This window comes from Oncorhynchus masou, unplaced genomic scaffold (assembly GCF_036934945.1).
Source record: "Oncorhynchus masou masou isolate Uvic2021 unplaced genomic scaffold, UVic_Omas_1.1 unplaced_scaffold_1977, whole genome shotgun sequence".
NCBI classification, from domain to species: Eukaryota; Metazoa; Chordata; class Actinopteri; order Salmoniformes; family Salmonidae; genus Oncorhynchus; species Oncorhynchus masou.
The window spans coordinates 13,938-32,695 of NW_027008469.1; the positions used below are offsets into that span (position 1 = coordinate 13,938).

Here is an 18,758-nt window from a genome sequence, read left to right on the forward strand (position 1 = left end):
CGTGTCAATGCAGGTGGAGTTATCACCAGCTATAGAGTCAGTCTGTTGTTCCCATTCACACCCAACTCAGTAACTATGGCAATAAAGTGTGGACAAACCATCTTGTTAGTGAAAGCCATCTTGGAATAACTTTTATTTAATAAATGTTGTGTTGTGACTGTGTGTTTCAGTGGTACTGGGTCAGGATGGCTGGAGTGTGACATACACTACTCAGAGTATCTGTACCTTGAAGGGGTCATCAGTGGAGATGTCCTGCTCTTACACATATCCCAGAGGTTATATCATCACAACAACCTTCTGGTTCATAACAAATAATGCTGAGGGGAATCCTGTGAGTCTGAGTGATGACCCAGACTACAAAGGACGTGTGACATACCGTAGTGATAAGATGAATGGACACACCCTGACAATCACAGACCTGAGAGAGAGTGACTCAGCTACGTACATGTTCAGCTTTATAACAGATCAGACCAGAGGGAGATATACTGGCAGTCCTGGAGTCACTCTGTCTGTTACAGGTAACATTCTATATACTGGCAGTCCTGGAGTCACTCTGTCTGTAACAGGTAACATTCTATATACTGGCAGTCCTGGAGTCACTCTGTCTGTTACAGGTAACATTCTATATACTGGCAGTCCTGGAGTCACTCTGTCTGTAACAGGTAACATTCTATATACTGTCAGTCCTGGAGTCACTCTGTCTGTTACAGGTAACATTCTATATACTGGCAGTCCTGGAGTCAAACAGGTAACATTCTATATACTGGCAGTCCTGGAGTCACTCTGTCTGTAACAGGTAACATTCTATATACTGGCAGTCCTGGAGTCACTCTGTCTGTAACAGGTAACATTCTATATACTGGCAGTCCTGGAGTCACTCTGTCTGTAACAGGTAACATTCTATATACTGGCAGTCCTGGAGTCACTCTGTCTGTAACAGGTAACATTCTATATACTGGCAGTCCTGGAGTCACTCTGTCTGTAACAGGTAACATTCTATATACTGGCAGTCCTGGAGTCACTGTCTGTTACAGGTAACATTCTATATACTGGCAGTCCTGGAGTCACTCTGTCTGTAACAGGTAACATTCTATATACTGGCAGTCCTGGAGTCACTCTGTCTGTACAGGTAACATTCTATATACTGGCAGTCCTGGAGTCACTCTGTCTGTTACAGGTAACATTCTATATACTGGCAGTCCTGGAGTCACTCTGTCTGTTACAGGTAACATTCTATATACTGGCAGTCCTGGAGTCACTCTGTCTGTAACAGGTAACATTCTATATACTGGCAGTCCTGGAGTCACTCTGTCTGTAACAGGTAACATTCTATATACTGGCAGTCCTGGAGTCACTCTGTCTGTAACAGGTAACATTCTATATACTGGCAGTCCTGGAGTCACTCTGTCTGTAACAGGTAACATTCTATATACTGGCAGTCCTGGAGTCACTGTCTGTAACAGGTAACATTCTATATACTGGCAGTCCTGGAGTCACTCTGTCTGTTACAGGTAACATTCTATATACTGGCAGTCCTGGAGTCACTCTGTCTGTAACAGGTAACATTCTATATCCTGTTAGTCCTGGAGTCACTCTGTCTGTAACAGGTAACATTCTATATACTGGCAGTCCTGGAGTCACTCTGTCTGTAACAGGTAACATTCTATATACTGGCAGTCCTGGAGTCACTCTGTCTGTAACAGGTAACATTCTATATACTGGCAGTCCTGGAGTCACTCTGTCTGTAACAGGTAACATTCTATATACTGGCAGTCCTGGAGTCACTCTGTCTGTAACAGGTAACATTCTATATACTGGCAGTCCTGAGTCACTCTGTCTGTAACAGGTAACATTCTATATACTGGCAGTCCTGGAGTCACTCTGTCTGTAACAGGTAACATTCTATATACTGGCAGTCCTGGAGTCACTCTGTCTGTTACAGGTAACATTCTATGTACTGGCAGTCCTGGAGTCACTCTGTCTGTAACAGGTAACATTCTATATACTGGCAGTCCTGGAGTCACTCTGTCTGTAACAGGTAACATTCTATAACCTGAGTCCTGAGTCACTCTGTCTGTAACAGGTAACATTCTATATGGTTAGTCCTGGAGTCACTCTGTCTGTTACAGGTAACATTATATATACTGGCAGTCCTGGAGTCACTGTCTGTTACAGGTAACATTCTATATACTGGCAGTCCTGGAGTCACTCTGTCTGTAACAGGTAACATTCTATATACATTTACATTTACCTAAGTCACCTGCTCTTATCCAGAGTGACTTATATACTGGCAGTCCTGGAGTCACTGTCTGTTACAGGTAACATTCTATATACTGGCAGTCCTGGAGTCACTGTCTGTTACAGGTAACATTCTATATACTGGCAGTCCTGGAGTCACTCTGTCTGTAACAGGTAACATTCTATATACTGGCAGTCCTGGAGTCACTGTCTGTTACAGGTAACATTATATATACTGGCAGTCCTGGAGTCACTCTGTCTGTTACACAGGTAACATTCTATATACTGGCAGTCCTGGAGTCACTCTGTCTGTAACAGGTAACATTCTATATACATTTACATTTACATTTACAGTCATTTAGTCCTGAGTCACTCTTATCCTGAGTAACACTTATATACTGGCAGTCCTGGAGTCACTGTCTGTACAGGTAACATTCTATATACTGGCAGTCCTGGAGTCATCTGTCACAGGTAACATTCTATATACTGGCAGTCCTGGAGTCACTGTCTGTTACAGGTAACATTCTATAACTGGCAGTCCTGGAGTCACTCTGTCTGTTACAGGTAACATTCTATATACTGGCAGTCCTGGAGTCACTGTCTGTTACAGGTAACATTCTATATACTCAGTCCTGGAGTCACTCTGTCTGTAACAGGTAACATTCTATATACTGGCAGTCCTGGAGTCACTGTCTGTTACAGGTAACATTCTATATACTGGCAGTCCTGGAGTCACTCTGTCTGTAACAGGTAACATTCTATATACTGGCAGTCCTGGAGTCACTGTCTGTTACAGGTAACATTCTATATACTGGCAGTCCTGGAGTCACTCTGTCTGTAACAGGTAACATTCTATATACTGGCAGTCCTGGAGTCACTCTGTCTGTAACAGGTAACATTCTATATACACAGTCCTGGAGTCACTCTGTCTGTAACAGGTAACATTCTATATACTGGCAGTCCTGGAGTCACTCTGTCTGTAACAGGTAACATTCTATATACTGGCAGTCCTGGAGTCACTCTGTCTGTAACAGGTAACATTCTATATACTGGCAGTCCTGGAGTCACTGTCTGTTACAGGTAACATTATATATACTGGCAGTCCTGGAGTCACTCTGTCTGTTACAGGTAACATTCTATATACTGGCAGTCCTGAGTCACTCTGTCTGTAACAGGTAACATTCTATATACTGGCAGTCCTGAGTCACTGTCTGTACAGGTAACATTCTATATACTGGCAGTCCTGGACTCTGTCTGTTACAGGTAACATTCTATATACTGGCAGTCCTGGAGTCACTCTGTCTGTAACAGGTAACATTCTATATACTGGCAGTCCTGGAGTCACTCTGTCTGTAACAGGTAACATTCTATATACTGGCAGTCCTGGAGTCACTCTGTCTGTAACAGGTAACATTCTATATACTGGCAGTCCTGGAGTCACTCTGTCTGTAACAGGTAACATTCTATATACTGGCAGTCCTGGAGTCACTGTCTGTAACAGGTAACATTCTATATACTGGCAGTCCTGGAGTCACTGTCTGTACAGGTAACATTCTATATACTGGCAGTCCTGGAGTCACTCTGTCTGTAACAGGTAACATTCTATAACTGGAGTCCTGGAGTCACTCTGTCTGTAACAGGTAACATTCTATATACTGGCAGTCCTGGAGTCACTCTGTCTGTAACAGGTAACATTCTATATACTGGCAGTCCTGGAGTCACTCTGTCTGTAACAGGTAACATTCTATATACTGGCAGTCCTGGAGTCACTCTGTCTGTAACAGGTAACATTCTATATACTGGCAGTCCTGGAGTCACTCTGTCTGTAACAGGTAACATTCTATATACTGGCAGTCCTGGAGTCACTCTGTCTGTAACAGGTAACATTCTATATACTGGCAGTCCTGGAGTCACTCTGTCTGTAACAGGTAACATTCTATATACTGGCAGTCCTGGAGTCACTCTGTCTGTTACAGGTAACATTCTATGTACTGGCAGTCCTGGAGTCACTCTGTCTGTAACAGGTAACATTCTATATACTGGCAGTCCTGGAGTCACTCTGTCTGTAACAGGTAACATTCTATAACCTGTTAGTCCTGGAGTCACTCTGTCTGTAACAGGTAACATTCTATATCACGTTAGTCCTGGAGTCACTCTGTCTGTAACAGGTAACATTCTATATACTGGCAGTCCTGGAGTCACTCTGTCTGTAACAGGTAACATTCTATATACTGGCAGTCCTGGAGTCACTGTCTGTTACAGGTAACATTATATATACTGGCAGTCCTGGAGTCACTCTGTCTGTTACAGGTAACATTCTATATACTGGCAGTCCTGGAGTCACTCTGTCTGTAACAGGTAACATTCTATATACATTTACATTTACATTTAAGTCATTTAGCAGACGCTCTTATCCAGAGTGACTTATATACTGGCAGTCCTGGAGTCACTGTCTGTTACAGGTAACATTCTATATACTGGCAGTCCTGGAGTGACTGTCTGTTACAGGTAACATTCTATATACTGGCAGTCCTGGAGTCACTCTGTCTGTAACAGGTAACATTCTATATACTGGCAGTCCTGGAGTCACTGTCTGTTACAGGTAACATTATATATACTGGCAGTCCTGGAGTCACTCTGTCTGTTACAGGTAACATTCTATATACTGGCAGTCCTGGAGTCACTCTGTCTGTAACAGGTAACATTCTATATACATTTACATTTACATTTAAGTCATTTAGCAGACGCTCTTATCCAGAGTGACTTATATACTGGCAGTCCTGGAGTCACTGTCTGTTACAGGTAACATTCTATATACTGGCAGTCCTGGAGTGACTGTCTGTTACAGGTAACATTCTATATACTGGCAGTCCTGGAGTCACTGTCTGTTACAGGTAACATTCTATATACTGGCAGTCCTGGAGTCACTCTGTCTGTTACAGGTAACATTCTATATACTGGCAGTCCTGGAGTCACTGTCTGTTACAGGTAACATTCTATATACTGCCAGTCCTGGAGTCACTCTGTCTGTAACAGGTAACATTCTATATACTGGCAGTCCTGGAGTCACTGTCTGTTACAGGTAACATTCTATATACTGGCAGTCCTGGAGTCACTCTGTCTGTAACAGGTAACATTCTATATACTGGCAGTCCTGGAGTCACTGTCTGTTACAGGTAACATTCTATATACTGGCAGTCCTGGAGTCACTCTGTCTGTAACAGGTAACATTCTATATACTGGCAGTCCTGGAGTCACTCTGTCTGTAACAGGTAACATTCTATATACTGGCAGTCCTGGAGTCACTCTGTCTGTAACAGGTAACATTCAATATACTGGCAGTCCTGGAGTCACTCTGTCTGTAACAGGTAACATTCTATATACTGGCAGTCCTGGAGTCACTCTGTCTGTAACAGGTAACATTCTATATACTGCCAGTCCTGAAGTCACTGTCTGTAACAGGTAACATTCTATATACTGGCAGTCCTGGAGTCACTCTGTCTTTAACAGGTAACATTCTATATACTGGCAGTCCTGGGGTCACTCTGTCTGTAACAGGTAACATTCTATATACTGGCAGTCCTGGAGTCACTCTGTCTGTAACAGGTAACATTCTATATACTGGCAGTCCTGGAGTCACTCTGTCTTTAACAGGTAACATTCTATATACTGGCAGTCCTGGAGTCACTCTGTCTGTAACAGGTAACATTCTATATACTGGCAGTCCTGGAGTCACTCTGTCTGTAACAGGTAACATTCTATATCCTGGCAGTCCTGGAGTCACTGTCTGTAACAGGTAACATTCTATATACTGGCAGTCCTGGAGTCACTGTCTGTAACAGGTAACATTCTATATACTGGCAGTCCTGGAGTCACTGTCTGTAACAGGTAACATTCTATATACTGGCAGTCCTGGAGTCACTCTGTCTGTTACAGGTAACATTCTATTGTCTGATGTTCGGTTTAATCTTCATTGTCCCTTTAGGTCTGGAAATTGTCTTGATTTGTATTAATCTAATAAAAATATTGAGCTGGCGAACAGAAAATGATTCAGTGTGCTGACTAATGGAGAATAAACTGGAAGCTGTAACAACAAAGAGAGTCACACTCCATATGTACAACCTCCCAGTCATTTGTTGCTTAAAGAACACCAACGTTTCCACATCACCTTCTTCAGGGTAAATGTATGGCATCATGTGACGACACTAGACAACAGGTGATTCAGGTTGATGTTGTCTACTCCAGACCTGCAGGTGAAGGTGACTCCTACATGGCGGGCAACGTCGAAGACACTGACCTGTAGCACCACCAGCTGTCCTCTGACTGGTAACCCCACCTACATCTGGTACAAGAATGGACAGGTTGTAACTGAGAACACTTTACACTACTCAGTCTACCCTGATGCTGTGGACAGCTACTTCTGTGCTGTAAAAGACCACGAGGATCTTCACTCTCCGGCAGTGTGTGAGTGTTTATTTCATTCAAATTGTAATACTGTTTAACCTGTGTGTGTTTTGATTTCACTGTGAGAACTTTTAGCATTTCTAGAAAGAACTGAGAATAGAATCTAGTTGACCTCTTGTTATGTCACTGTGTTTCAGGTGTTCAGGGTCAGAGCTGCAGCAGAGTGAATTACACCAAGAGGAGAATCTGTGTCTTGAAGGGGTCAACAGTTGACATATCCTGTACTTATGTTGGTTATTATTACACCACATCATCATTCTGGTTTAGAAGTGATAAGTCGACCCCTGAAGACCTAACCAGAGACCCAGAGTATGCAGATCGTGTGGAGTACACTGGAACAAACAGAGGTTCCTTCACCCTGAGAATCTCAGATCTGAGAGAGGAGGACTCAGCTGAGTATCGTTTCACTTTTAAAACATACAGCATTGAGTGGGGTCATAGTTTCCCTGGAACCAGTCTGACTGTGACAGTCTGACTGTACAGAACATTATGATATACTGGTAATACTACACTTACAGAACATTATGATATACTGGTAATACTACATACATGATGATATACTGGTAATACTACACTTACAGAACATTATGATATACTGGTAATACTACAACATTATGATATACTGGTAATACTACACTTACAGAACATTATGATATACTGTCACTACTTTATGTCTAGTTGTAGTAGGTTGAAATGATGAGGTTTGTTCTTTTATGTAGTTATTCTCTCTTCATTCAGACCTGCAGGTGAAGGTGACTCCTGGCACAGTGACAGAAGGATCATGGGTTACACTGACATGTATCACCACCTGTACTCTGACTGACATCCCCAACCCCACCTACATCTGGTACAAGAATGGAGAATATCTATTTTCTGACTCCTCTCCCCAGTATCAATACTCAGTCAGTAGAGGAGGTTCTGACAGCTACTCCTGTGCCTTAAGAGGCCATGACAAACTCAGCTCTCCTGGAGTCACAGTGGGTGAGTGTTGTGATTTACCTCCAGAGTTTTACCTCCAGAGATTTCCTCTCTTATGGTAAACAGACTTGATATTTTCAGTCAATTCAGATGACTGATTTATAAGTAACTATAGCTCATTTACTATCTAACATGTTTGTCATACTGAGAATCCTACAAATAAGCTAATATCATCACCATCTTCACCATCATCATCATCATCATGTGCTTCATCATTTGTTCCAGATGCTTCTTCTCTGAGCTGCTTAAGGGTGACCTACACCAGTAGGAGCATCTGTTCCTTGATACCATCCGTGGACCTGCCTTGCACTACCATATATCCCACAGGTTAGACTGTGTGATCTTTAAGTCTGGTAGAGTCATTGTGTCAACTACAGAAGGAAACCAGAAAGTGTGTTTTTATATGCTCTCATTCAGACCTGCAAGTGAAGGTGACTCCTGACACAGAGGCAGGGAAGAGGACACTGACCTGTAGCACCACCAGCTGTACTCTGACTGACAACCCCACCTACATCTGGTACAGGAACGGACAGTCTCTTGATTGGCTCACTTCCCAACAACACTCTGTCTGGAGTTCTGAAACAGAGAGTTACTCCTGTGCTGTTAAAGGCCATGAGGATCTCCGCTCTCCTGCAGTGTGTGAGTCTGGATTCTATTGGGATCATGTGTAGCTAACCTTTCTTTATAACAAAGTAAGGCAACTTGCAAAATTCAAGGTATTTACTGAACAAAACTATTTAATGTATTTTCAGGTGTTCAGGGTCACAACTGCTGGAGGGTGACTTACACCAAGAGGAGAATCTGTGTCTTGAAGGGCTCCACAGTGGACATATCCTGCTCTTACACTCATCCCACTAGTTACATAGAACAAGGTTCATTCTGGTTTACACAGAAACACCCTGTAGATGTCAGGTCATATCCAGAGTCTGCAGGTCGTGTGGAGTACAATAGGAACACAGAGAACCACCATACCATGACAATAACACACCTGACAGAGAAGGACTCGGCTGAATACAAATTCAGATTAATAACAACAAACGAGGGGAGATTTTCTGGTCTTCCTGGTGTGATGTTGACTGTCACAGGTAATACTTCACCTACAGTTGTTACTGTAATAGGACAAGTCTAATCACATGACAAGCCTGTCTGGAGTCAAATATGACTGATGTTTCCTCTTAGATATCCTGTTGGAGATGGATCCTACATCTGTGTCAGAGGGGGGGTGGGTCACACTGAGATGTAGAACCCAATGTACAGTCGGTCTCAACCCCACCTACATCTGGTACAAGAACGGACAACGTCTGACCAACCCAGTCACCAGTTATAACAGCCGGATCGTATACCCAGTCAGCAGTGAGGATGCAGGAAACTACTCCTGTGTTGTAGAAGGCTTAGAGAGAATCCTCTCTCCAGAAGAGACTCTCACTGTCAGATGTGAGTACATGGGGTGTTGATATATCTACAGTGAAAGTCATTGATATCATCTCTGTAATACATGGTTCTACATGTCACTGTAATATACTAATCTCTACTAATTTACATCATCTCTCTAATACATGGTTCTACATGTCAGTGTAATATACTAATCTATACTAATTTACATAATCTCTGTAATACATGGTTCTACATGTCAGTGTAATATACTAATCTATACTAATTTACATCATCTCTGTAATACATGGTTCTACATGTCAGTGTAATATACTAATCTATACTTATTTACATCATCTCTTGCTTCCTTACATGGTATATGAGTTCTTATTTGTTCTGTCATCTTCAACACCAGATGGCCCAAAGAACACCTCAGTGTCAGTCAGTCCCTCTGGTGAACTAGTGGAGGGCAGTTCAGTGACTCTGACCTGCAGCAGTGATGCCAACCCACCTGTGGACAAATACACCTGGTACAAGAAGAACGTGACCTCACCAAAAGCATCAGGACAGAGTTACATCATCACTAACATCATCTCTGAGGACAGAGGAGAATATTACTGTGAGGCCCAGAATGGAAGAGGATCTATGAACTCTACAGCTCTGATGATCATTGTAGCAGGTAAAGTTACATCTTCAATACTTCAATACAAATTGACAGGTTTCAAGCTGATCTAAATCATTGTGTTTTGACTGATTACACTTTGGTTTATAATTATGTGTTGGCTTATGATGTCACAGGTTTTATAAGATCCCGAAGTATTAACACGTATTGTGTTTATATTCTATAATGTGTTAGATTTTAGATTATAAGAGCAAGCCATGTACTCATATCATCCCTATTGTATTATAGGGAAACAAACCTCAGTTGTGACTGCAGCTGTAGGAATCATAGTGGTTGTTCTGGTTCTCATCCTCTGTCTCTCTGGACTCATGTGGTTCAGGTGAGTGAGATTGCATATTTTTTAAATATAATTTCACTTTAGTCATTGTAAATTTGAATTTGTTCTTAACTGACTTGCCTCATTTAAATAAAGGTTAAATCAAAATAAATAAAAGTAACTTAATTTATTAATTGATTGATTGATGTCTTCATACATTCATTCATGTACAAAACAGGAAGAAGGCCTCCAAACCCACCAACACAAGAGACACATCAGACGATGGACAGGTGAGTCTGTTGGAATCAGAAGGAGACTGTGATGACTGTATTCTTTGTGGAACATTTCCACTCCTCATGTTGTCTGTCCTCTCTCTCCATCAGGGAGACTCTAGTCCAGTGTATGACAACATCTCAAACATGGCCATGACCTCTACTGCAGCACAGACAGCTGACACAGACAACCAGGATGATGTTCACTACGCCAGCGTCCAATTCTCTCACTCCAAAAACCAGGAAGTGCCTCTATACTCCACCGTCCAGCTGCATCAACCACAGAAACAGGACCAAGATGTCCAATACGCTGCTGTGAAATTCAACCTCCCCAGTTCTGCCTCCCAGTGAGCATATTCTGCCATTACAGCAACATAGAGTCAATACTAGAACATTGTGAACACATATAGCATTAAAGGAGAAGTTTGCTTGTTTACAACCAAATCTGGATGGGGGGGCGGGGTGGGGGGTGGAAAGTTGAATCTCATTTACTGCATTTCTACACAATTAAAACACTTTTAAATGGTATTTGGAAAACAGAAAAAAACGAGCAAAAATTACCCCAGCCATTATCACCTTGTCTGCTGAGGGTTATCTCACCTCAGTCCATTATCACCTTGTCTGCTGAGGGTTATCTCACCTCAGTCCATTATCACCTTGTCTGCTGAGGGTTCTCTCACCTCAGTCCATTATCACCTTGTCTGCTGAGGGTTATCTCACCTCAGTCCATTATCACCTTGTCTGCTGAGGGTTATCTCACCTCAGTCCATTATCACCTTGTCTGCTGAGGGTTATCTCACCTCAGTCCATTATCACCTTGGCTGCTGAGGTTTATCTCACCTCAGTCCATTATCACCTTGTCTGCTGAGGGTTATCTCACCTCAGTCCATTATCACCTTGTCTGCTGAGGGTTATCTCACCTCAGTCCATTATCACCTTGTCTGCTGAGGGTTATCTCACCTCAGTCCATTATCACCTTGTCTGCTGAGGTTTATCTCACCTCAGTCCATTATCACCTTGTCTGCTGAGGGTTATCTCACCTCAGTCCATTATCACCTTGGCTGATGAGGTTTATCTCACCTCAGGCCATTATCACCTTGTCTGCTGAGGGTTATCTCACCTCAGTCCATTATCACCTTGTCTGATGAGGGTTATCTCACCTCAGTCCATTATCACCTTGTCTGCTGAGGGTTATCTCACCTCAGTCCATTATCACCTTGTCTGCTGAGGGTTATCTCACCTCAGTCCATTATCACCTTGTCTGCTGAGGTTTATCTCACCTCAGTCCATTATCACCTTGGCTGCTGAGGTTTATCTCACCTCAGTCCATTATCACCTTGGCTGCTGAGGTTTATCTCACCTCAGTCCATTATCACCTTGGCTGCTGAGGGTTATCTCACCTCAGTCCATTATCACCTTGGCTGATGAGGGTTATCTCACCTCAGTCCATTATCACCTTGGCTGCTGAGGTTTATCTCACCTCAGTCCATTATCACCTTGGCTGCTGAGGTTTATCTCACCTCAGTCCATTATCACCTTGGCTGCTGAGGTTTATCTCACCTCAGTCCATTATCACCTTGGCTGCTGAGGTTTATCTCACCTCAGTCCATTATCACCTTGTCTGCTGAGGTTTATCTCACCTCAGTCCATTATCACCTTGTCTGCTGAGGTTTATCTCACCTCAGTCCATTATCACCTTGGCTGCTGAGGTTTATCTCACCTCAGTCCATTATCACCTTGGCTGCTGAGGGTTATCTCACCTCAGCCCATTATCATCTTGGCTGCTGAGGGTTATCTCACCTCAGTCCATTATCACCTTGTCTGCTGAGGTTTATCTCACCTCAGTCCATTATCACCTTGGCTGCTGAGGGTTATCTCACCTCAGTCCATTATCACCTTGGCTGCTGAGGTTTATCTCACCTCAGTCCATTATCACCTTGGCTGCTGAGGTTTAACTCACCTCAGTCCATTATCACCTTGTCTGCTGAGGTTTATCTCACCTCAGTTCATTATCACCTTGGCTGCTGAGGGTTATCTCACCTCAGTCCATTATCACCTTGGCTGCTGAGGTTTATCTCACCTCAGTCCATTATCACCTTGGCTGATGAGGTTTATCTCACCTCAGTCCATTATCACCTTGGCTGCTGAGGTTTATCTCACCTCAGTCCATTATCACCTTGGCTGCTGAGGGTTATCTCACTTCAGTCCATTATCACCTTGTCTGCTGAGGTTTATCTCACCTCAGTCCATTATCACCTTGTCTGCTGAGGTTTATCTCACCTCAGTTCATTATCACCTTGGCTGCTGAGGGTTATCTCACCTCAGTCCATTATCACCTTGGCTGATGAGGTTTATCTCACCTCAGTCCATTATCACCTTGTCTGCTGAGGGTTATCTCACCTCAGTCCATTATCACCTTGGCTGCTGAGGTTTATCTCACCTCAGTCCATTATCACCTTGGCTGATGAGGGTTATCTCACCTCAGTCCATTATCACCTTGTCTGCTGAGGTTTATCTCACCTCAGTCCATTATCACCTTGGCTGATGAGGGTTATCTCACTTCAGTCCATTATCACCTTGGCTGCTGAGGTTTATCTCACCTCAGTCCATTATCACCTTGGCTGCTGAGGTTTATCTCACCTCAGTCCATTATCACCTTGTCTGCTGAGGTTTATCTCACCTCAGTTCATTATCACCTTGGCTGCTGAGGGTTATCTCACCTCAGTCCATTATCACCTTGGCTGCTGAGGTTTATCTCACCTCAGTCCATTATCACCTTGTCTGCTGAGGTTTATCTCACCTCAGTCCATTATCACCTTGGCTGATGAGGTTTATCTCACCTCAGTCCATTATCACCTTGTCTGCTGAGGGTTATCTCACCTCAGTTCATTATCACCTTGGCTGCTGAGGGTTATCTCACCTCAGTCCATTATCACCTTGGCTGCTGAGGTTTATCTCACCTCAGTCCATTATCACCTTGGCTGATGAGATTTATCTCACCTCAGTCCATTATCACCTTGGCTGCTGAGGGTTATCTCACCTCAGTCCATTATCACCTTGTCTGCTGAGGTATTATCATTCACCTCAGTCCATTATCACCTTGGCTGCTGAGGTTTATCTCACCTCAGTCCATTATCACCTTGTCTGCTGAGGTTTATCTCACCTCAGTCCATTATCACCTTGGCTGCTGAGGTTTATCTCACCTCAGTCCATTATCACCTTGGCTGCTGAGGTTTATCTCACCTCAGTCCATTATCACCTTGTCTGCTGAGGTTTATCTCACCTCAGTTCATTATCACCTTGGCTGCTGAGGGTTATCTCACCTCAGTCCATTATCACCTTGGCTGCTGAGGGTTAATTCACCTCAGTCCATCTACAAACACATAACCTATTAGCTATACAGTTGTAATGTTATACACCTGAAAAGGAGGAAATATTGGAAATGATTCACACTGACACACTAATCAGAGAAGAAATAAAAACATGTGACATTTTTAGAACTGTATTGTTTACATGTTGATAGTATTATAATGTAGAACTATAGGGAAGATAGGTGCTGTGAAGATGTTCATATTGAAACATATCTTTATATATATATATATGGAAGATAGGTGCTGTGGAGATGTTCATATTGAAACATGTATTTATTTTATGTTCCTAAAGTGTTTGATTAGATTAGTACAGATTTTCTCAGGGGACCCCACATGGGACCCTGACCCCAATTTTGGGAACCACTGTAAAAACCTCTCTCTCTGCTTGCTTCCTCTCTCTCGGTCTCCTCTACTTCTACCTGCATTGCAGCCTGCCTCAGCCCCTCCACTGACCCCCACATCACTGTCTGTCTCAGTAGCCTGTTCTCTGTAAAGGACTTAGTAGTGTATGGTTTGCTCCTGCTGAGGTTGGCTCCATTAACGTAAGCTTCTTACTTCATCCTTCTAGCTGGCTAACATGCTGACCAGACCGGAAACGTCGTGTGTGCGAGCATCGCAAAATCAATGTAGAAATCAATGTTATAAAATTATAGCACCCACACTGAACCTGCACGCCAAGGAGCGTCTCCTCATTGGTTTATAGAATCAGGTACCCACGTGCCATCTCCTCATTGGTTATACCCACGTGGGTGATTGAAAGACTAACTTTTTTGTCGGTCTTCGTGGTATACTATAAAGTTTAGATGCGATCACCATATAAGTTCAAAGCTGAAAAGGCCTGGAAGGAGGAGAGATGACTAGAAATGATTCAGTTGGCCGTTTATGTGTGGATTAATTGTCGGAGTAGAGGACATTGTGCATTTCAGGTAAAATAACAACTCAATGTTTATATCCCAGGACAAATTATCTAGCAACAGCAAGCAGGCTAAATAGGACAAATTAGCTAGCAAGTGCAAGCTCACTAGCCAAATTGCCATACATGTTTAATGCTTTTCGACCTGTCCCCAAATTGATGTAATTTGTTTTGATATTTTAACCTGCGTGTCGTGATCGCGTTTGGTGTTGGTGGAGAAAATAAATGTATGCACGATAGCGCGAAGCCGGTTTGGGTTCCGTGTAGGTAATATTAACCAGACCCCTTCAGTGTTACTGCAATAGAAATGTCTGCTGGCAGCTATGCCCCCGACCTGACTGACATGTCTATGAGCGACTACTTACCAGTCATTCTTCGGGAGTGATGTTTTTGTTTGGTGGATGTCTGTAGAAGCGGCAGGAGTTGCGAGATAGATTTTTTTTAAAGCCTTTTGTTCGGCATCTCGCAAACAGATTGTCCGCAGAGTAATCTGCTAGTTGGGGTATTTGGTTTCACATCGCCCTCGGCCTGTTCAGCGAGAAGGGGAATTAGATACTTGAGAGAATGGTGAATGTGCTCAAATCAGGGACGAAGATCCGGGCCAAGCAGGCAAACAGGCAAACATAACCAGCAAATCACAGTTCATGATTCCAATCGTTCGCAAAGAGGCAGGAGCAGTTAGTCATATCAAGAAAATAAGCTTTGAACAACACTGGGAGCAATATTTAGATTTTCATTTCTTTATTACTTTTCATTTACTCATAAATATTAATTTTCTTTTTCTGTACAGTATATGTATTAGGCTATTATTATAAAAAATAAACATTTGCTGTCCTCATGTAGTTACGGCCATGTGCTCATTGGAGGAGTAGACAATGATGATGTCATAAATAATGCATATTCTGCATTAAGATAATTCATGCCTCAATACCATAAACAGGACGAGGATCTGCAATAAACTGCTGTGAAATGTAACCACCTCACTGCTGCCCCCCTGTGACCATATTCTGCATTAAGGTCATTCATATGCTGCTGCTCATTGTTGGATATGTCATCAATATGCAAAACAGTTGACCCCTCGTGACTACTAGTGATGTCATTTCCTTAATCTACCAACCTAAAAATGGACATCTCAAGACAATTACCATGACATGACTATAATGAGGGAGTGATGAGTTCCTTATGGCACTCTTTTCCCTATTTAGTGCACTACTTTTGACCGAGCACTATAGGCCCTGATCAAACGTAGTGCACTATATAGGGTACAGGGTTCCTTTGTTTCATTTCTGTTTCTCTCTCCTCAGACCAGCAGCAGCACAAGCAGCTGAGGTGGATGCCTCTGAGATCTACAGTACAGTCAACAAACCCAGAACCAAGAAGACTTGAACATAACAAACCCAGAACCAAGAAGACCTGAACACAACAAACCCAGAACCAAGAAGACATGAACACAAATGCCCAGAACCACAAACCCAGAACCAGGAAGAACTGAACAAAACAAAACCAGAACCAAGAAGACCTGAATACAACAAACCCAGAAACAAGAAGACATGAACAGAACAAGTTTGACAAAAGCCTTGTATAAATATAAATAAAACCTTGTATCGGGGTTTGTGGTATGTGGCCAATATACCACGGCTAAGGGCTGTATCCAAGTACTCAGTGTTACATTGTGCACAAGAACAGCCCTTAGCCGTGGTATATTGGCCATATACCACACCTCCTCAGGCCTTATTGCTTAGGTTTATAAGAGCAATAACATACTTCAGGGGTTTGTGGTATATGGACAATATACTGTACCACGGCTAAGGGCTGTTCTTGAGTGAATGTGCCGTGCTGCAATCCCCTGAGGTACCTTATTGCTATTATAAACTGGTTACCAACATAGATTGAACAGTAAACAAGTATTTTTGCATCATTCCCGTGGTATATTGTCTGATATACAGTATACGCTTCTGAAATGCTGTTTCAGCCAATCAGCATCCAGAACCCAAACCACCCAGTTTATAATAGTATGTAATAATATTTTCCATCCAGCAGACACTTTTATCCAAATTCTCTCAGTCATTACAGCCATGTTCAAATACATGTATCGTATGTGTAGTCCCAGCAGTGTCACGCTCATTAAAATGGACGGACCAAGGCACAGCGTGAGTTGGGTTCCACATATTTATTTGCAGTGAAACTTAAACCAAAAACAAGAAACATACAACAACCGTGAACTACGTGGTGCTGAAAGCACTAACACAAAACAATATCCCACAAAGCAGGTGGAAACAGGGAACCCTTAAGTATGATCCCCAATTAGAGACAACGAACATCAGCTGCCTCTAATTTGGAACCATACGAAGAGCACCAACATATAAATGAAAAGACTAGAACAGCCCCTAGTCATGCCCTAACCTACAACGCCACAGAGAACCAAGGGCTCTCTATGGTCAGGGTGTGACAAGCAGGAATTGAACCCATGCACCATGCTGTACAAACTAGGCCACACAGAACTACTCTATTCACACTTAGAGTAGGAGTTCGGATCTAGGGTCAGTTATGCCTTTTAAACTATGATGAATAAGTAGGACCTTAACATTCATTTTATTTTATTGTAAACATTTCTGATTACAGCATCTTTTTCCCAAAATGTTGTATTTCTGAAGTAGGCAACCTCAAGGTCCAGTTGTATTTTATATAACTATATATGTTTGTATGTTATATTTCTGAAGTAGGCAACCTCAAGGTCCAGTTGTATTTTATATAACTATATATGTTTGTATGTTATATTTCTGAAGTAGGCAACCTCAAGGTCCAGTTGTATTTTATATAACTATATATGTTTGTATGTTATATTTCTGAAGTAGGCAACCTCAAGGTCCAGTTGTATTTTATATATGTTTGTATGTTATATTTCTGAAGTAGGCAACCTCAAGGTCCAGTTGTATTTTATATAACTATATATGTTTGTATGTTATATTTCTGAAGTAGGCAACCTCAAGGTCCAGTTGTATTTTATATAACTATATATGTTTGTATGTTATATTTCTGAAGTAGGCAACCTCAAGGTCCAGTTGTATTTTATATAACTATATATGCTTGTATGTTATATTTCTGAAACAATCATCAGACTTGTGAGACTATATGCTGTATGAAGCTTAGAACCAGAAAGTCATTATATCTGCTTCTATTATATTGTATTACTTCATATGGTACTATTAGATGATACACGTAGTATAAGTTTGCTATATTTTTTTGTTTTTATGTCCAGGAAAGAGTTCTGCTTGATGCAAGGTTTCTTATCGCTTTTATCAAATGTTGTTGTTTTTTTAAGCTAGTGTGTGAAGTGTGACTTTTTTAATGAATAAACTTCATCGTCATTGTTTTCACCATGTTTTAACATTATCTTCAATGGAGACAAAATGGAAAGCTTTCAAAATCACACCTCTTCTACTTAACAGTACATACAGTAACTACAAATAAGAAATGTACATTGGTTTGGAGAGCGACAGTGGTTAATTCACCTTCATCACCATCATCATGAATGCACAAAATATACAGACACTTTCAGTAGGAGCAATAGGCGGCAGGTAGCCTGGTGGTTAGAGCATTGGACAAGTAACCCAGAGGTTGAAAGATCAAATCCCTGAGCTGACAAGATAAAAATCTGACGTTCTACACCTGACAAGGCAGTTAACCCTCTGTTCCTAGGCTGTCATTGAAAATCAGAATTTGTTCCAAACTAACATACCAAGTTAAATAAAGGTAAAAAAAAAATATCCGCACCTCGACACACAACCAGTTACATGAAATATTATTCATTGTCATTTCTAAAACACACAGACACAATATGACATAACATGGATATTTGGAGTGTGGAGGGTAATTCAGTCAGGCATTCCATTCCAGAACACTGAGAGATGGAACATTCTGGAATGTTAAGTCATTGATAATAATACATCTCACAGTTAACAAATTCAGACCAAGCAGTGAGACTATTGATGGTTTAAAGGCTTTTATTCTTCGAAGAATAACAGTCCACCATTTTGTCCAACTAGTAGTTAGAGAATATAATACATCATTGTTTAGTGAGAATAAAATACATCATTGTTTTGTGAGAATGGGATGTCATATAGAATGAGTGCTATGGTCTCCAACATGGCGTGGGTCTTGACCCCTAACTGTTCACTGACCTTCCAAGGTAGGTGTCTCTCTTTGGGGACAT

At 42.0% G+C, this 18,758-nt stretch overlaps 1 protein-coding gene across 1 annotated transcript; it reads left to right on the plus strand.

Moving 5' to 3' along the window:
* The first annotated feature begins 124 nt into the window (after positions 1–124).
* On the plus strand, positions 125–17,922 carry LOC135532666 (B-cell receptor CD22-like). The gene is made up of 13 exons (XM_064960137.1): positions 125–518; positions 6,484–6,702; positions 6,840–7,171; positions 7,422–7,683; positions 7,906–8,007; positions 8,098–8,319; positions 8,433–8,765; positions 8,860–9,114; positions 9,467–9,730; positions 9,962–10,052; positions 10,228–10,279; positions 10,373–10,608; positions 15,850–17,922. The coding sequence occupies exons 1-13, from the start codon at positions 248–250 to the stop codon at positions 15,929–15,931; spliced, it is 2,721 nt and encodes a 906-aa protein (XP_064816209.1). The 5' UTR covers positions 125–247; the 3' UTR covers positions 15,932–17,922.
* The last annotated feature ends 836 nt before the right edge of the window (positions 17,923–18,758 follow it).